We start from the raw sequence: 20154 nt of genomic DNA on the forward strand, positions 1-20154 counted from the left end.
GTATTTTTGTTTGCTTCCTGGGAGCCTGAAGAGGAGTTTTTGTTGAGATAAGGACTCATTCAATGGTAGTCTCTCTGAATGTTTTGCATTGAGCACTGACCGTCTCCTTGGTGAAGGCCTGACAGCATTTTCCAGTTAAGTATCTAGTTATCGTTATGGATTTTCCATGTTTTTTAGAAATAGGCTCTGAAATAGGCTCACGAAAATAGCTGGCCCCTTTAACGTCAGCCTCCCTGGACAAATGTGGTTGGGGACCCCTGTTGTAATGTCACGATGCGTTACCTCTCCAAGAGCTTCATAGCGTTTCTGGTTCCAGCGGTGGAGATCCTCTCTGGCATTGAACACAAACGGCTCTCCTGTTTTTATATGCCTGAGCTGACCATCTGTGGGATAAAGACAGAATGAAAGAAGGATAAAAACACATTTGTAATGATTATGGTTGCCTGCATATGTGTGTTTGTGCAAGTGGGCTGGTCACTACTTCTGACCGAACATGCAAAAGTAAAATGCCAAATTAAGCAAACTAAGCTTGTTGCTTTTTTTTTGCTTCTTTTCATTTTCTCTCTCTTTCCTTCTTTTGGTCCTTTTGCTTCCTTACCCTCCCTCCCCTCAACCACCCCCATCTGGCAGGTACAAGGCCTGTGGATGCTGCAGCGTTGGTCCAGTCACGACTCCAACGGCCTTCTGGGTAGTCTGGCAGGCCAGGACTGGACAGCTGGTATGGCAAAAATTCTCTTTCCTTCTCTCCCTCTTTTCATCCGTCTAAAAGTCTCTCCCCTTCCTTTTTAACTGTGTCAATCTCTCTCTCCCTCTCCTTCCTCGCCCTCCCTGGCAACAGGCCACAGGTCTGTCCCTGCCTTATTCCACCTGAAACCACCACGACTGAACGTGGACTGAAGGAGGTCGGAGACAGAAAGGTGGCCTGGAATGCATTAACCACGACGACAACTGCTGCTCGCAATTCCTCTGAGGACGCTGTCTGGGCATCGGCCAATTACCCTAACCAGCACAGCTCACACACACACACACACACACACAGCAGCAGCAGCTCCAGCCAGGAGGACCAGGTGTGTTCATACAGTAAGTGTCGCTTGGCTTAAGTGTGTGTGTGTGTGTGTGTGTGTTTCTGTAAATCGTTGTAAGTGAGGCACGGCACCTCAAAAACACACAGGAACTGACTGGGAAGAAACACAAGCTTTTTGGGACAATGCTTAAGTGATTTATTATAAAACGAGGAAGCAGGGGAGTTTTTAAGACATCCTGGTTTGATTTGATATAAAACAGTCATAAGACAGGAAAATACTGTTCAGGAATGATACTACTTTTCTTAATAAACAATTACCCTTGTGTGGCTGTGGAACCTCTACGTTTATACCTTAGCAATGAGCCCATCGATCCTGCGGTTGACACTACAACACAATAAAACACTAAACAGTGTTAAATTTAATTTTGACCTTTATGACTGCAGAATTTGTAAGAGCTAAACCACTGAAAAGTACACATATTTAACCCAAATAGCCAGAGGGCTCTCATACTTTCTCAATTATTGCACAACGTGAGGAAACCCATCTAAGATATAAATAAATATCTTTGCAAGACAAAAGAATGCATAAGCATTTTTTTCATCTCCTTCTAAATTGCCACCGTTTTCAACCCCTCTATCAATGTGATAAATCTTACATTGCTAACACACTGTGTATTACAGCACTTGCTTTCATGGTGAGTTGTTAGACGACATGTAATCCTGAATCTAGGTTTGTCATCATGTTGCATTAAAAAGCAGACTTGTGCCTGAGAGGTAGAGCAGGAGACGAGTGAGAAGTTAGGATAAAGCGGTGTGCACAAAAAGTACCTTGAAGAAAATCAATTATGCATTCATGGAGGGGTGAGGATCTAAACACTGCTGCCTAAGAGAAGGAAGAGAGGAGCTATAATGAAATCCTACTGTAGGAAAGGGGTGTGTGTGTGTGTGTGTGTGTGTGTGTGTGTGTGTGTGTGTGTGTGTGTGTGTGTGTGTGTGCATGAGGGAAGGAGTGTGTGCATGCTTGTGTGAGCTGGGGGGTGATCAGCTCCACTGCCTCCCCCAACACATCCTCTCAGAGGAATAACGTTTTCTCAACTTTTCTCCTCTTTTCTGTCATAATTAGCATTCTGTTCTCAATTTGGCCGCTTAATTAGGTGTACATAACCTTGGATTTCCAGTAATGGAAAACTGGAGGGCTAGCAAGATGAAGCCATCATCTTCAGTGATTAAGATACCTGCAAACTATTGTACACAGCCTCGTCTGTATTCACATCATTACATGGTCAAATTAACATTTTTGTTCCACCTGTCTCAGGCAAAGGTAGCCTGGGTGTAGCTATAGAAATGCCCGCGAGCCAGAACGACTGTGAAATGCTATCCTTCAACAACAGGCCTGAGTGGAAATTGACAAGACATACAGATGGGTCTGTGTGTGTGTGTGTGTGTGTGTGTGTGTGTGTTTCGGTTAGGGATTTTGATCGGGAAAGGAGCAGAAATAGAGAGATACAGAGAAAAACCCTGAGAGACAGAAGGGTGAGGGAGAAGAGATGGAGACTCTCTGAATGTGTTCCTCCCTCCATGGGAGACTGAGCTGGGACTTGAGGGTGGAGCAGGGGGGTGGCGAGCGTTGGCACGGTGGCGGGTGCGGGGTAAGTCTCCGTGTCTCTGTTCTTAGGCACAGCGAGGTTATGCAAATGCTCCGTCAGGCGGAGGGCAAGGCTGAGTAGGTTACTGACGGGCCGTAGAGTACACAACATGTCCCCCACTCAGCCAGCCAGACAGCCAGCAGAGACACTGACAGAGAACAGAGGGGCTGAGGGGAAGAGAGGGAGAGGGAGAAATAGGCTACAGGGGAATACTAAGTCAAAACCACCACTCTCTCAACCCGGCCGCCTTCTCTCCACCTGCTTTGATTAAAGCGAGCCAAGAGAATTCTTAAGAGACTTTCATATCATCTGGACCTGCACCTATCTGGATCCAGCTCTGCTTCTTCCTGTCCCAAAATGTCACAGGTGACAGCAGAGACAGTTTCGGGTCATTAATTAAAAAGTAGCAACATTGAACAGAACTGTAACTACACACTGTTTCACTAGATGCATGCCCTTGTGTGTCCACCTTTTTGAGCTGCTGGAACTGCAAATTTCTCCTTGGAAATTGCAATTTCTCCTCCCTGAAGCTGAAGTACTCAACCCTGACCTTAAAGAGAAATATGGCATCTTCCTGGCACCCAAACCTACAAAAAACGTCATGAATAGCCATAACATCTATATTTATACAATACTAACAAAGAACACAACAAAGCCTAATTTAAAACGTATATCAAATGTTTATTATAAAAGCAGAATTTTTATATTGCTATTGGTTGCTGCCTGTAACACCCTAATTTCCCCAGCAGGGGATTAATGAAGTTTTTATCTTATCTTATTTTATCTGCATGTGTAATGTTAACTTTCTCACCCACACAAAAAAATGTCTGTTGAAACTGTGTCTTGAAAGTCTCAGATTTTTTTGACTCGTCCCGATGCTGACAATGCTTCGTTTGGAGATGTCTGTTCATTTTTAAGCTCTAATCACTGATCACCTGCCCATAGAAAACACAGTGAGGCCCCTCCTATGCATTTCAAATGGCTGTGCTAAAACGAGCCTTTATAAAATCTTGAAGTTTTGATTCGACATCACGCGCCATCAAAAGTTAGGAAATCACAACAGCTGCCTCAGCTAGAGCGTGATCATGCTTTCAGGTCCAGGTTAGGAACTGGAGAGGAGACCTGCTTTTCTCACATAAATTCACAGATCATTGTTGGACATTTAACTCTGCCAGCTGTTGACCCTAAGCTTGACAAAAGCCGCTGTGGACCAACCTGAGGGTCAGGACCCGATCAGTGGCCACACTCTTAATCTGAAGGGTCACAAGATGATAAAAACAGAAATAAAGGAAGAAAAACAAACAAAACTTTTCTGCTATTCATTCAATCTTTGCTTTTTTTGACATGTACCTTCACCTCTTCAGGTCATTATTCAAATGAAACAAGAGGTTTCAAAAGAGAAAATCACTATTTAGTGGACATATCCAAGCTGTGATGGGGGTTACAAGAAGACACAGCTTTTATTTTAAGGGGTCACAAGCCAAAAACATTGGGAACTGCTGCTGTGGACGACAGGTTATGCATCTGATCCATTTCCTCCGTTTCCTTCAGTTTATATATAGATCTTATGTGGTTTTGACGATGCACTGCCAAGATTTATCTTTCTACTCAGCTTAACTGAAGTATTACGCTTGAACTGTCAGCACTGTTGTTCCATCCACTTAGAGTTCATGGGATTTGGTGTTATTTTTGTTAAAGGAGAAGGCTTGGTGTGCTTTATGCTTTGAAGACTAAAATATGTACTTACATTCATTGAAGGCATATTCAAACTCCTCCAGCGTTTTGGGGAAAGTGAAAGGAGGTTCATCTTTCTTCATCAGTTCATCTAAGTCGATTCTTGACAGCAAATCTGAGGAGAAAGAGAAAAGATGAGATCAAAGGTGAGCAGAAATTAGTGACAAAAAGTCGCAGCTGCTTTCGTTCAAAGAATGTCAAAGTCGAGATTTCGTGTCATAATCTCAAACGCGACATCATAACCTAAGAATATCCAGCAACATCACCTACACACACTGCATTTTAAGATATTTAGCAACAGCAACTGCTTCACTAAAGTCATCCCGACTCACTCAAACTTAACGCTTTTCATCCTCAAGTGGACGAGTATGTGAAAACGAGTGGTGGGTGAATATGTTTGAGTCTAGGTTAAAGGTTAAATGTGTAAGAATCGGCCACCTGTTGAAGGTTGCTCCAAACAAATAGTGGGCAGTATATCAGCAGGGTGACTGGAAACTGCTGCTCACTGCACCCTTGTAAGGCCCATTCATTGACTGGAGGCTGCCCCAGCCAAGAGCTCGGAGCACCAGGTAACTGTCAGTGTTTACACCGCTGCTAACAGGACCAGGGTCAGCAGCTTCCCAGTGAACACACAGCCAGAGAGCAAGAGAGGCCAGTCTGATGAGAGGGAAAACACTGGCAAGGCGATCAACTGCTCCAACCAGGACTTTGATCCCATTGATGACATGGCAGGCTGGGACAGGGGAGGCTGAAACTATGAGTGGAGGAAGCCTGAGTTATAAGATGGGCCGGGGCTAGCTGCTAGCATGCTAACTTCAGTAGATATCTCTGCAACAAAATACACAGACGTCTTTGACATAACAACTGTTACTTCTGTTAATGTTTGTTCATTTTTTAATGTTTTAAACTAAACTTCATCGCAATTTTAAGTGTTCGCTGGACAAAAATTGTAAAAATATATCGGATTTAGCTTCTGAAGCCATACAATCACAAACCACAGAGGGATCACACATCCCTTTATAACAACAAGAGGCAAAGTTAATGTTTCGACCACATTTCTATGCACAATATTGTTGTTTTTCACATTTTCATAAGGCCATCTAACATTTTAACACTAGTATGGTGTAATCTTGCAGGAACTACACCTGTTAGAGCTGTTTGTGGAACCCTTTTCCTTCAAGGATAAGCTGGCTGGATATCATCAGTGGTGTAAGACTACAATCCCTGAGGATTTGTGTGTGTCATAGATATTAGACAGGTCAGACATGGTCGAGACTGGAGAAAAACTTAACTCAAGGTCGAGCAGCAGGCAATTCTGCAAGATGGAGCAACGCTGTCTTTTTGTTTTTGAAAGTCAACATGTTCAAATTGCAGGTTAGGTCCATCACAGCAAATGTGACAGTCAGTCGAGCTGCTCTCTAGCCGCTCTGTGTTTTCATGAGCGCTGCTTCCCATTTTTAGAACATCTTTTTCGTATTTACCTTTGAGTGCGGTCGTTCTCTCTCTGTCCTCCTGGCCAGCTATCTGGGCCATAGTGATCCACAGTATGTACAAGGCTGGTGTGGCGGCACAAAGATGAGAGAGCATGGGTCCTCCCCTCCCAAAGATCACAGAGATGCATCCTGTCACATGTGGGATTTGAAAAAAGGGAAACTAAGAAGTAGAAATCATGTGTCATATCACGCTCTAACACGCCTGCACCTGTCAGATAATGAATCCCTTCTTTAGCTGCCAAAGTCCATACAGGTAATTGTCTTGAGGCTTTTTGCACCTGTGAGGTGGCAGTTAGCCAAAACCTCATATGTTACTGCTGATTCACACGCTCCTGTACTGGCTACAAGCTTAAAGCTGACTGAATAAAACAGAGCAGTGATGCTTTACACTGCAGCAACACGCTACATGAACAGCCAAGAACAACTATTTGTCAACAGCATTTCTATGAAACATGGAACTGCTAGCATGGCAGCTCAACTTTGCACACGTGCGACAAGTGAATGAATAATGCAGACACAGCAAAGTTATTCTGCTTTTAAAAGCGCGCTGCAGGTGGTAAAAAGCATTCACCCTCAAACACTTAGCTTCCTCAGACTGCTCTGACACTTTCCCACCGACAGTCAACATCTGTTTAATGTTTCGCACTCTTCTGAAACAACTCGTGTTGTGCGCTCGCCCTACGTGGAGGTACAGCGGGACACTCGTGCTTTTACTTCACAGTCGCTTCGACGAGGCGAAACACGGGAGTTTCGGAGAAGAACAGCTGTTTACAGTCGATGCATGCACGCTTTTTGTTCGACTCACGCACCATCGGTACACGCCACTGTCCAGTCGCAGCTGCTTCCTTGAAATTTCTGAAACAGGAAGTTCTCTGAGCAGCGCTGAGCGTGGAGAGCGTGAAGCTTCCGGGTTACCGGGGCAACGGACTGGAAGGGATATTTAAAGAAACAGTACCACAGCAGCTGGCTGTACAGATTATACAGATGTTGGTTCTCCTGCGATTTCTGTTACGTAATGTTCAATATAAGTGTATCTATTTAAATATAATTTCGCGGTATTTGAGATTTTCCATATTATATGACTTTACATTTGTCCTCCACAGCATTGCATCAGGAAATATTATACTTTTAAGTCCACTACATCTATTCCACAGCTGCTGTGTTGTAATCAGATCATTTAGATACTTTGAAAATAAAGCACAGACATGATGCACTGTTTTAGATTAAACTACCTAACCATATAAAATTGGTTAAATTTAGTTTATGCTTGTCACTATTAAATGTCTCACATGTTAATGCACCTGTAATATTCCAGTAATAGATGTGATAAATATGCTAATAACATCCCAGAGACGTTTGCCACTTTCACTTTAATTTTTATGTATTCATTTTCTTATCTTTCATTTGTTTGCACCAAAAAAAATCAACTCTTATAAAATATATGATATGTACACAAAGACGCTCACATGTATACAAACATACTTTAACCTACATATGTGCAGATACACGTGAATCCAATTATTGACTGAATTGTTTCTCATTCCAGATGCTTTTAGAAGTAAATAAAGATGGTGAATGATGAATATTGTGTAAGTGAGAGTTCTACAAAGCAGTACCTGTGTATCTGAAAATGTAGCCACATTACTGGAACATAAAGGAAGACGTGATGTGAAGCATCAATGACAATAATTCTTTACTTTAAGTGAAATAACATTTTTAATACGGGCTTAAAGTTCAGATGTCATGTTTTCAAATTATGTTATTTCAACTTTTACTTAAGTGAAGGATCTGAATACTTCCTCCAACACTGGTAATGTCTGTATGACAACTCACTTACATGTGATTACTTTAGGATTAGAGCCTAGAAAATGAAGAGAAAAGGAGATCTGGGATGATTTAAATAACTGGATGAAGTGTATTTCATGAGAGAGGATTAAAGTGAGAGTTACTGAGCTCGTGGAGAGGTGGAGAGTCCCGTGCCCTTTGATTTTGCATTACAAGTGTGCTGGTTTGTTGACAGCTGCACTTTGTTATACTCTGTGTTGGAGCTGGTACTGTGTCTCTGGTCGGTTCTCCCCCTCTGGCACAAGGATATCAGTTTCCTCTCTGTTGTAGTGAAACTATTCGTGACCGTCCTCACAAAACTACCAGAATGACATGGATCAGAACATCTCACCTTAAAAGGGAGCGAAAAAAACATAATTTAATTGGTTTCATGGTTGAGACTAGACCGGCCAGACTTACAGATACATCTGACTTACCAGAAACCACCTGCCACACCCTGCTCACCTGTATCACGTACCCGCAACTGTATCTTTTGACATGTGCCTTTTTATTCACAGAAATAGCCTCCTGGTTAAAATAAAGCTGGATGCCCTACTTCTGGACGGCCTCTAGAAGTTGAAGCTGTTTCTCAGGGGAGCTGAGCTACCCTGTTTCCTCAAGCAAAACGCTGGCAATGCTGCGAAGGGAGACCCAAATAAGAAACAGTGACGACATATTGTGGCATTGATATCTACTGTTTGACAAGATAAAGGAGATGCTTCTTGCTTTCTCAACACTCACTGCAGCACCTGAGAGCAGAGGACCTGAGTCACTTGACATGGACTTCAGACTTAACATAAGATTTAAGATTTAAGTTAAAGGTTTATAGGTTGGTTTCTTCAGACTTGACAAACAAACAAACAAACAAAAAAAGACCAAAACCAATGACTGGTCAGTTCACTTGGACTTGGAATACTGATTCTGATACTGATTGAAGCACTTATTGTAACTTCATGGCAGGACATTTCAGATTATTATGTAATGAGAGCATGCATTGACTCCATGTTATATGAAAAGCCATTTTATTGAATAACTAATGAACAGATTAATCCCTGCTATATGTGTGCAATAAATTTAGAACCACTTTAAAGACTTTTTGTTTGTTTGTGTTTTTGTGTGTTGCGGCTGAAGTAGCATCCATGATGTCATAATTTGATATCGGAGAATAACAATTGCTTTGTTGGTGATAAAATAATAATAATAATAAGGCATTGGGACAAACCAGGGCGCTCTGACAGATGGATGGTCTTCTTGTAATGCCGCCATGTTGATTCACTACATGCTAAGCTTGCTGAACTCAATGGATGAACCTACAAGTCAAACCTGTTTCTGCTGTGAGAGTTCGCTGTGGATAATCAGTTGAAAGGGAAATGAGAGGAGTCAGAATGCTGTGACTGTTTATCCTGCAGAAATGTGTCACGACGAGCACCGGGATTCGAAGATGTTTGTGTAGGTCTGATAATCCCTGAATGGATACTGAATGATAGAACATTCAGCTTGTTCTCTGTGATGAATCATTCTTTGTAAGATGTGTTATGAGTTATACTGTCAACTGTCTGGTATCGGCCAATGGAAATAAAGTTAACCTCACAGGTACTCGCTCACTCTGAAGTTGATAATCAGTGGGACCTGTCTCTGGTGCGCTGGTACCACCCGTGCAGAGATTGTAGTAGTGCAGTACGTTGCAGAAGAAGAAGAAGGGAGACACCTTTGGATGGATATGATGTGTTTTAAATAAGCACTGTTTGTCAGTGTTGTGGTTTATTGAGGAGTGTATGTTTTTCTGCCAGATAGTAGGTACTCTGGTGGTTTTGCAACACATAAGAGTAAATCACAGGTTGTTGCACACTTACCTTATTATTTCAGAGCATGCTTGGGATTTATAGTGTGGTAGTGAATGTGGTTAGAGTGGCTATCTCGGGGGCACATGCATACCTGCAGGTCGGTCAGCGGGTTATGGTTGGACTTTACTGCATAAGTACCTGCCACAGGTTGCCCAGACTAGGGAGGTTAGCTAGCTTCCAGCTTGGCAGTTAGAGGGAAGGGCTTCAGATTTTAGCTTGTTGTGCATTTGGTTTTCTGTGTGCTCCTGTGCCAGTGCGTAATTGTTTTGCCAATGCTTAACAATCGGTTTTTCCTCTCCTCATGGCTAAGGCTCTTTGTTTGGTTATGGTCCGTCAGAGGAGGGTGTGGAGCTCGGTAGTTAAGGGCAGCTGCTGAAAATCACAGAGCAGTTTAAAATGAGCAAATGAAGAAGAGCATGAAAGCTGGCTTTGAAGGCTAGCTGGTTGGACGAAGGAGTTTTCAAAGTGAAGTCGCTTCCTGTTTGGTCTGCTGCTGGAGTTGCTGGTTTAAATCCCGGCTTAACCTTTGAGCAGCAAAAGGAACTACTTTTGTTACAGCTGGTGCGCAGTAGGCTTTAGCAGCAAGTTGAAAGGGAGAAGTTGGTTGTGGGGAAAATGAAGCATGAGACAGAGCTTAAAACGCTTGAATAGTACAGAATAGTACAAACTAATTCTGATTGGTGATGGCAGGGTCACAGCTGACTCAGTTTTCAACGTTGCTCCTTTAGCTTCAGAGTTGTCATCGCGGCTTGATGTGGCTGGAAATTTGCGTTTGGTTCCAAACTTTGGCATTAGTGTTCCTGACACTTTGTTTTTACCGTCTGAGTGTGTTGCCGACATTACGAATTTGCCTGATTCAGAGAATACACTGCTGCTGCAATGTGTGTTCACTGGCAAGGCCCAAGAAGCTTAGTGTTCCCTTCCTGTGAGTGAAAGCCAGAGTTATTCTTCAGTTAAAGGCTGCTGTGTTGAAAGCATGTGAGTTGATACCAGTAGCTTACAGGCAAAGGTTCAGAAAAGTCAGGTAAGCAGATGCACATGCAGTTTGCAAGGGAGCTGGTAACTTTCAATCGGTGTCAGGTTAACTCACTCTCATCACACCGCTCAACATCTCAGACACACAAGATACACATTAGAGTCTGTGTGAGACACACCAGGCTTCCAGCTAACTCTACGCTCAGAGCAAGGTGATGTCGTGTAAAGAGCAAGAAAGTCCAACACGTTTTCATCCCAGTGATGCACAAACCCTTCTTGTCAGCTTTTCTAAGATGTGGTTATGTTGTGAAACGGTTGCGAGCGTAACAGGGATGATCGAGCTGGCCTTGGCTCTGCTTTGTGTTGTGAAAGATGTGAAAGCAGGTAGCTGGGCTAAGCTCCCAGATTAGTTTCAGTTTGAGTCTGATGGCTTTGTGTCATTGATGTGGACTTCTGTAAGGCTGGTGGTTAAGATTTTTGAGGGATACTGGTTCCTTGAATTCATTTGTTTTGGCCTCAGCGCTGCCGTTCTCTCCGGAGAGTGACTGCTGATTTTGTTTTGTTCGGGTCTGCTGGTGTTCCCAGTTCCACTGCATAAATTCATCCTGGAGTGTGATTTGGTGAAGGTTGAGGTTAGGATGGCTGTGTTGCTAATTAAGGGTGTAATGGCCATTCTGGGAAATGTCTGGCTGGTAGTCGTGTCTGGACTGATGTTCCTCCTCCGGTGTGTGGAACCACACCTCCTCTATCAGAACAGCTTGAATGTGTTCAGTTGAGTTCAGTAAGCCTCATGGCAGAAGGAACCACTGGTATGATTGTAAGTCTGAGCATCGTAAAATTACTCAAAGGTAAAAAGAAATAAGTGCTTACACAGGCTAATCACACACGAGGGTCAAGTTGTGCACTGCTGTGGTATTTGGGGTCTGGTGCCTGGTCTAGAGCCCCATTGTTGCTTTTTTTCCTGTTTTCTGTGACAAATGAAACACAGGGCGACAAAAGGACGAGCCTCCATTTGTCACAGCGCGGCTCTTAGACTGGGACAAAAACAGGAGATACATGGGTCAAACAAATTTATTTACTCCAAACCAATCGAAGCAAATCGATGGGAGTAATCTGCAAAGTCAGCAGTGTAAGGTGGGAAAATGTGCTGGATGCAGTAAGAACAAAGAAGAGGAAAGAAAAGCCAAAACGCAGAGGTGAGGAGTGAGGAGAGCTGCCCCCGGACTGGCTGCTGCTCTGGCTCTGATGGGGCACACTGGGCTCTTAACTGGAGTAACGAAGGGACATCCTCAAAAGACATGTTCCCTGTCAACATGTGCACAGATATTAAAAAACATAGCTTTTTCTATGTGTTTTGGCCTTTCGTCTGCACACAAAACATTTTAGGTCACTGAAAACATAACTTTTGGAAAACCTCGGTTGACGTGTAGACGGGGAAAATAGTTTTTGCCCTGTTTTTAGTGCGTGTGCCATCATCTCCTTTGTTTATATGATGAGATTTTGTGCAACGGTGGACGTGGCTAAAATAATGCTAACAGGATTTTTTATTCATCATCAAACATTCCCACGACTAATGACGCTAACAAAACCTGGTCACGAAATTTTAAACCCTACTTCACGACCAGCATTCGCCATTGCAGGATTCGTAATACATCTAGTAGCCTACTGGAAATAGATTTTTTTTAGGCTCCTGATTGGTTATATATGTGTTTTCGCGTTTTCATATGGACAGAGATGTTTTTAAGACACGGCTTATGTGGTTCTGTGTTGTTGTTTTGTTTTTTTTTGAGAACAAAGGAGGAAAAACCAGGCAATGATAAGGTTCAGGCACCAAAGCTACTTGGTCAGGTTTTGGAAAAGATTAAGGTTCGGTTTAAAACAACTTCTTAAAACAATTAACACTGACTATTGGTTTCACACAGGAATCAAATCCAGGTCACTGTCACTCTTTATACCAAGTTAGTCCTTTGCTCCTGTCATTACTGCCCCCTGCTAGCACCACACCTTCACGCGTGTGTGCTTTTCATGCTTAGGTGAGGTAAAACAAGACATTGACAAAGACTGATAGGGCTTTGCTGCGTTTAAGCCTTCATCCAGAGGTTGAAACTTTTTGCTGTCTTTTGTATTCTCTAAGTGGTTTGGCAATCACAATCTCCCTACATTAGCATGAAAATTCTAGTTAAGGAAAGGAACACCTCTCTGTGGAGCAGGAAATGTTTCCCTCCTCTCAAAGGAATTGCACAGGGTGTGCAGAAGCCTTTATGAGCTGAAATGGTGTTCTTGTTGATGAAGAGTGTATTTGAGTTGTTTAATCCTTATTTGAACATGAAATATAATAAAGCACAACATCTAACGTATGCTTTCAAAAATGTAATGCGAACTTCATAGTCAAAAATCATAAATTATTGACCGTACAGAGATCACACAAATTGATCATATGACAGAAGAAGCATATTCAGTGGTGAAGTAAGAATATGATTTTATTTTCATGTTTAATTCTAAAACATTCCATCTCATAAATAACAAAATTGGGGACAAGCTTGGAAAAAATATACTGAGCAAACGTATTACACATAAAATAAATGTTTTCTCAGTTTGCACAAAATACTGACTGATATTACATCGTGGGGCAGATTTTTGGGACACACTGTAATCAAAACATACATCATCTTGCTTCCAAACCGTAATATTTGATGTTTGCTTTCAGGAACCAGGAGAAAGTATGCTGACACCAATGTCTTTACACTCACTGTCTCAAAAAAAGAAAAAAAAAAAAACTTCAACTACCGACAGTGATCACACAGTCCCATCTTGTCCCAGGCAAACAAATCCAGGCCCTCCATTTCCCAGAACTGATTTCTGGAGATGTGCTCCAAAAAGATGAAATGCGCCTGATGCAGCACAGAAAAGCACAGAGAGTTTGTCTGAAGCGTGTGCATAAAGAGGGAGGCACCATCTCCCTCACTCTTTTTGTTGTTCCACAGTTCCTTGTCCGCTCTCTCCCTCGTCTTTTCATGCACACACACACACACACACAAACACACACGTGAACTCGCTGCATACAGTGCACGCACAAACCCAATCACACCCACACACAAACACACACTCCAGTACCTCGAGAGCTGCAAGTGAGTATTACAAGCAAACATTTACAATGTGATAAAAATTCCAACTACGTGGGCTGTTATTGGGCAGCACTCTTATCGGATGGTTGTGTTTCCCCCTGGGTCTGCTCTGCCAGTGTCTCAGCTTCAGGAGGGTCCTGCGGTCTCGGGCTGCAGCAGCACACAAAATAGGCTTTCTGAAGCTCCTTCATCATAGATCTCTCTCCATCCTCCATCTCCGCACCCTCCTGCATCTCCCACCTGGAAAGCACAGAGAGACAGAGCATCAGCTGTTTAAATACCAAACCAAAAGACAGAGATGTGAGGTGGATGCCAGCGGTAGGAAGGGAGAGACAGGTCCAGCTTTTATAGCACCCAGGTGAGCTTAATCAGCTGATGACCGTCCCCTGTCAACAGACTGCCTGCTGAGGTTGCCAGGACAGCCTCCAAGACAGCAGGGGGGGCGTCACACAGGACTAAATAAAAAAACACACATACAGCAAGTTATCTTGGTGCCTGAAGACTCCGCCAACAGACAGAATCAGCACACCAACAACGTTCTGTTTATGTGTCTGTGTGCCCCATCTCCCCTCTATTTGTGTGTCATGCAAAAAATAAAGGACCCCATTGGCTGGAACTTGGGTTTCAAACAGAGCGAGGAGCAACCCGTTGTCCAAAATAAATACTCGCACAAGCGGCAGCCTGAACGTCTCCGAGGCTCTGCGCGCCACACATTCACTCTTCAAGTTCTCGCACGGGAGTCTTCTCTTTCTCTTTTCACGCTGTGAGGGTCAGTTTCAAGCAGCCTCTGCTGCTGTGATACGCTATCGCACCTACAGTTATGCACTCATGCAAACACACACTTACAGGCTCGCGAGCATCCACACACAGAGCAAAGATGCGCTAGAGAGCATTAAAACAGAAAAAGTGAACGGAAAGGGAAGATGCTGTTGGCTCTCTGACAGTGGGTCTCTGCGTGTCTTCCCCTGTCTGTCACTCTGATGCTTGCTGTGGCTCGGTCATGTATATGAACAGCTGAACTTCACACCAGCCCTGTTCGGGTGACTAATTTTTAGCACGGAGGGGATTGCTCCTCATATCTTCTCTGTCTCGTTTAACCGCTTCCACAGTACGTCTCTCCATTACATTCTTTGTGCTGCAACGCTGGATGGAGGGCTTCAATATGAAGACATCAAGGGCAGTCACGTCGTAATTCACTCTCAGTATTTCAATGGACTCTCCTGACGAGTGACTGTGGTCAATCAAATCCATATGGAGAGCCGGCTGAAGGCTGCCTTTGAGCTGCTGCATCGCGCTCCCTCCAAAGGAGAATTATATCTGTCTGACTGCAAATGATTGCATTTTCATTGCAATCTCTGCGTCTCCTTTTATCCTGGCCTCCCTCCCCTCCCATTCCTCACTGTATCTTCAAACATGGACCATATAGTTGTGCTGTGCGCTCGTGTGTGAGGCGTGCACGTGCGTAAGGAGGAGGAGAGGGTAAAACGCCAAGTATATCACACATGCATGCTAAGAAGCTGGCCTCTCAATGCAGAGCACTTTGATTGAGTTATGTCAGTTGTGCCTGTGCGTATCTGGACGAATCAGACATCCTCTTTCTCTGTTTCCCAACTTCTATGAGTGTGGTAATTCTCTTCTATATGGGGAGGATCTGCTTATGAAAATATAAAGCTGGCTTTTCCTCTCAGGTGGCTGCATTCTCCCTCCAAATCCAGCTTTGGTCACTCATTTCTCTGTTTTCCTGGGTAATTTTGTGTCAATCTGGATCTTCATCTTTAAATCTATAACAGAGTGAGTGGACTGTCTCTCAAACAAGACAGAACAAAGGGAGAGGTAGTTAAGTCTGCCTTTGATGACTGCTGTAGACTCGGTTGGAAGAATGCAGACGTCTACAGGGGGCAGACAAATTGCCCCTATATTTTTTTCTCGGTGACATAAAATCAAAATCAGTTCCACTAAATAACCATTATGGGATACAAACACTCACGCAAACAAAACAATACAAATGTCACACGGTGTGCAGAACAAGAGCAGGAAGGGAGCGAGGGAGAGCAGAAAGCTGGAGGAATGGCGGCCAATAAAGGAGGGGGCGAGAGAGGAAGGAAGACAGGAAGGTACGCTAAAGGTTTTTCAATGTTTAATTTTCAAATAGGATTAAGCAGAATGACATTTAGCTGAAGGTTACAGGCTCAGCATTGTCTTAGCTGATATTGATATGCAGGAGGCGCCCTGCTTGTCACCGGGACAAACACCGTTGATGAATGAGAAGCCTTTCCCCAGGAAGGTGTTAAGTGCAAATTTGAAATGAGAGAGAGGTAGGGAGAGAGAGAAAGAGAGAAAGGGAGCGCACACAGACAGAGATTGAATTACAACGACAGTTGCCATGTATACTGTCACTAGATAATGTTGCCAAAAGTGTAAATTGTTCCATAAAGTGTAGGTTGCATTCTCATTGAGATTGGTTGATCTTGTGCTGAAAATGAGCCAAAAAATACACAAGGTGCTTTGCTGTGTGTATCTAATTTCAACAACTACAAATCAACAATGCTTCTTAGAAATGCATAAGTAGGCTAAAGTTGACAATAACTTCACTGTATCCTCATTTCGGCAAGTTTTCCCCGGAATTTACATCTTAATAAGGGGAGTCTTACCCTTTAATTCTTATGGGCTCTGCTCATTTCTCATGCATTAATACTGGAGCTGCTGACTTGGCTCTTCCTCTGAATACAGAATAGGACACACATATTAAGACTCATATATTTACAGGATTGATGCCACGGGAGATTGTCTCAGAGTGAGATGAAAAGGCTGGCTCAGATGTATTTCAACGTGAACATCAATGTAAGCTGTCCTAATCATGGGACGATGCAGGCACGAGACAGAGAGCATCTATTCTGATTCTCAGCTGATAATGAGTAGTGATGTTTGACAAATTAAGAGCATAAGCCCTGCTCAGAGATCATCCGGCAATCAACTTCCTTACTAAATCGTACCCAAAACACGCCACAGACGAAACTTTGATGTTCGACTTCAGCGGCTCCCGGAGACAGAGAATAACAAGAGGGAGATGTAAACTCTGATAAAGGGAGAATATCGACATGGAGCGAGAGGACGGCAACAAAATAAAACAGGCAGAGGTACAAGTATGGATTATGTGAGAGAAAGTGAGTGAGCAGGAAGACAAAGTGCTTGAAAGATCATGAGAGACAGTGGCCAGTGGTTTGCTCTGCAGCTGTCATTGGGCTGAGTGGTTTCTCTCAGAGTGTTGGGTGTTTGTGCTGCGCTGGGTGCCCTGCCTGCTCTGCCACTGGGACCGCTGTTTGTTTAAAAGGCTCGCCTGTCAAACAGAGAGCGCCACCGACAGCCAGACACTCGGCTAAATGACTCTGACAGCAGCCCTAATCAGAGGCTTTGCACATTGCCGCGGGGCCTGGAGGATCCATCATAACCCAAGCCTAAATATTTAAAGTGCTAAACTTTCCAAAGGTCAGGCCTTTCCATGCATGCCAGGGCGACATGTGTCAGAGAAGTAGGAAGAGAGGGACTGAGCAAGAGCGAGATGGAGAGAGAGGGGGGGCCTATGGTTAAATGTCCTCTATCATTTTCACCCCTGTGAGAAACACTTTCAGGTTTCAGACTCTCAGAGGCAGGTTACTTTTACTGAACCGACATCGTGTTGACTGGTTGTCACGTCTTCAACCATCTCATTTGGGGTTAGAACCTGAGATTAGAGTGAAAGATGAATCTGATAAGATTTCTTTGTAAAAAACAGAAAAAAAAAATCCCCTTCTCGGCAATTCACATCACAAAATGGGTTTGCAACTGACAAGAGAGTCCCTCACCAACTGAGACGCTGTGATTCACCCTGTCTCTGAAAAAAACAAAGATGAGCATTGATGTATCAAAACTTGTGGGTTATGAAAAAGTAACTCGTAGACATCACTAAGTGAGAAGTCCTCCCAGAGAAAGCTGGACTCACCGGCGATGGATGAACCTTTGATGGATGAAGGCTTTCCAGCAGCTTCTTCTTAGTGATGCCAGAGTTCAGAGTTTAAGGTTCGGTGCTTAAAGATGATGAGTAGAGATGAGTGGAGTTGGTAGAGGGATGTACGTACTGTAAAAGGATGTGTACAGTTTGTTTGAGTGCGTAGCCTCGTGCAGCTGTGTGAAGTCCATGCGATCTCATTTCACGCTATTATACGCACCAGAACTATGGACTTCCTTACCCAAGGCAATGAGATGCATGTCTTCGTCTGTCATTCTTCCTTTGCTTTATTCTTTTCCATATTTTTGTTCATATGTCTGCCTTTATTTTATCGCTATCTTTTACGTATCTTATTGTTCTTCCTGCTATTTGCTACCTCCTTTGTTTGTTGCTCATTTGAATGCTTGGTTTTATCAGTATTTGCGCTTGTTTTAATTTGCCTGTTTTCATTTATTTTCTTGTCTATTCACTTCGTTGTAGGCGCAAAATAGATGAAGTTTGTTATTATTATTCTTATTACTACACTTGGCCTTTGGTGTTGTGGTTCTACAGGCAGCAATGCTGTGCACGCAGGCGTCTGAGAGGCAGAGAGCATGGGAATATATCACTGCAGGGGAGAACTCAGCACTTCTAAGAGGTGAGAGAAAGCAATTGGGGTTTTTTGTTTGCGATACAAATCTGTCCAAATTTTGATCTCAATCTAAAGCATCCCTTGAAATGAAGAAAAAAAAAAGTAAAATAAACTCACGGTGAGTAGAGAGAGACGGTTGCAGTTAAATGACAAACTTAAAGTAAATTAAAAAGCTGCATAAAAAATAGGAAATAACACAGATAAGTTATTAGTTGGGAGTGGGTGATGTACATTAGAATCTAGTTCAGTTGGGGCAACTGACAAGTTCACAATACAAGGCCGGGGGGTCTTCTCTTCGACTCCATTTCCATTGAGAAGCAAACATCCAATTCAATTTAGACATGTGCCTGTGCTAGGCTATGAGCCAGAGGGAGATTGTAACTGACAGCCATTGGACAGCCGGCTGGATTTGAATATTGACGAGACAGAGACTTGACAGAAGGGATTATGCTCTACCTTCTGACTTACTAGCCGCTACACTGATCCATTCTATTGTCAGATCAACTCAGTGTCAGGTCTACAGTATGTCCGTGCGGTGCAATGATGCCACTCAGTATTAGAGCCTACCTGAGATCCGTCTCAATCCAAACTGATGTCCACTCAAAAGCTACAAGAAACACGGTAAATCAACAAGGACAAAAAATATGGATTATCAAAGCAAATCTCTTTCAAAGAAAACCTGAACAGGTAGCCGTACTCTACAGCTGCTGTGGTCAGTATAGAAACACACACACACACACAATGTTGTATTAAAATGGCTGATGATGATAAAGCTTTGCAACCTCTCTCACATAACCAACTCAAAACTAACCCTATGCAGAGGCTGATTCTTCAGAGTACTTTCTAATGTTGTGATTTTGACTTCATATATGCAAAAATACAATAACACACACATGCACAGGCGCAGACACTCACACAGCAGACACACGCACATGCACAAACATCTGCATTGTTCAATATTGCGTCTTTTCGGTTCACTTTGGACCCTTGATGTATCGCATTTGAATGAAGCTGCACTTTTGTTCCGTTTGTGTGTGCGTGCAAATGTGTGGGTCAAACCCACAGTCTCATCCATGTCCAACCAGCCGCGTCTCCCACACAGCACGCACCCTCCCATCTCGAGGGCCGTCGAGAGCAGGCGAGTCATAGAACGCCTGATCAAAGGGCCTCGGACAGATCTGTGAAGGCCCTTTGAAAGGACATCCACAGCTACACAAGTTGACACGCTTGTACGTGCTTTGGCACAAACACACACGCGCACACACACACACACACACACACACACACACACACACAGTCTCAGAGGCATGCATACACACATACAGAGACAAGCAGACGTGCATGCACAGCGGGACACACAAACACCAAACTTCAAACACACTCTGGTTTTAAACTCCGAATCCAAGCAATGATAAGTCCAGCACATCAAGACAGCACAAAGGGCCTTTTCCTCAAATACACCACATACACAGATGCGCACACACACTCACACACCATAATGCTTGGAGTCCGAAGACAGAGGGAGGCTGAGGAAGAGAGGGGATGGAGATATAATGCTGTGACATATCTCTGCTGAAAAGTTACACTCCAAAAGGTAACATCTGGGCAATCTTCAGTTATATGTGTACTTTCAACACGTCCTCATACGTAACTGAACTGAAATGACTGAACGGGTCAGTTACCAGTGACTCCCAAAACCACATATGTGACTGTCCTCAAAACCACATATATGACCACTGGAGAGGACCTGCAACAGATGCGCCAGTCCTTTGCCATCATGTGGATAACGTTGTGTTACAGTTTGCTGAGGTTTAGGCACCAAAACTACTTGGTAAGGTTCAGACATTAAAACTGCTTGGTTTGGTTTAGGGAA

The 20154-nt window shown here is 43.4% G+C and overlaps 2 protein-coding genes across 2 annotated transcripts in view; both read right to left on the reverse strand.

Annotated features, from left to right (window-relative positions):
• The window catches only part of fam172a (family with sequence similarity 172 member A), a 158869-nt gene extending 152122 nt beyond the window's left edge, over window positions 1-6747 (reverse strand). The window contains exons 1-4 of the mRNA XM_041936781.1: window positions 6707-6747; window positions 5886-6026; window positions 4418-4519; window positions 283-383 (exon numbers count right to left, since the gene is read on the reverse strand). Of these exons, the coding sequence (XP_041792715.1) occupies window positions 283-383; window positions 4418-4519; window positions 5886-5991 (309 nt within the window). The 5' untranslated portion in view covers window positions 5992-6026; window positions 6707-6747. The remainder of the gene's footprint in view (window positions 1-282; window positions 384-4417; window positions 4520-5885; window positions 6027-6706) is intronic.
• A 6328-nt stretch (window positions 6748-13075) lies between these two features.
• kiaa0825 (KIAA0825 ortholog) overlaps window positions 13076-20154 on the reverse strand; it is a 113147-nt gene continuing 106068 nt past the window's right edge. Inside the window, exon 23 of the mRNA XM_041937488.1 lies at window positions 13076-13905. Within this exon, the coding sequence (XP_041793422.1) occupies window positions 13725-13905 (181 nt within the window). The 3' untranslated portion in view covers window positions 13076-13724. The remainder of the gene's footprint in view (window positions 13906-20154) is intronic.

Source organism: Chelmon rostratus, chromosome 5 (assembly GCF_017976325.1).
Source record: "Chelmon rostratus isolate fCheRos1 chromosome 5, fCheRos1.pri, whole genome shotgun sequence".
Taxonomy (NCBI): domain Eukaryota; kingdom Metazoa; phylum Chordata; class Actinopteri; order Chaetodontiformes; family Chaetodontidae; genus Chelmon; species Chelmon rostratus.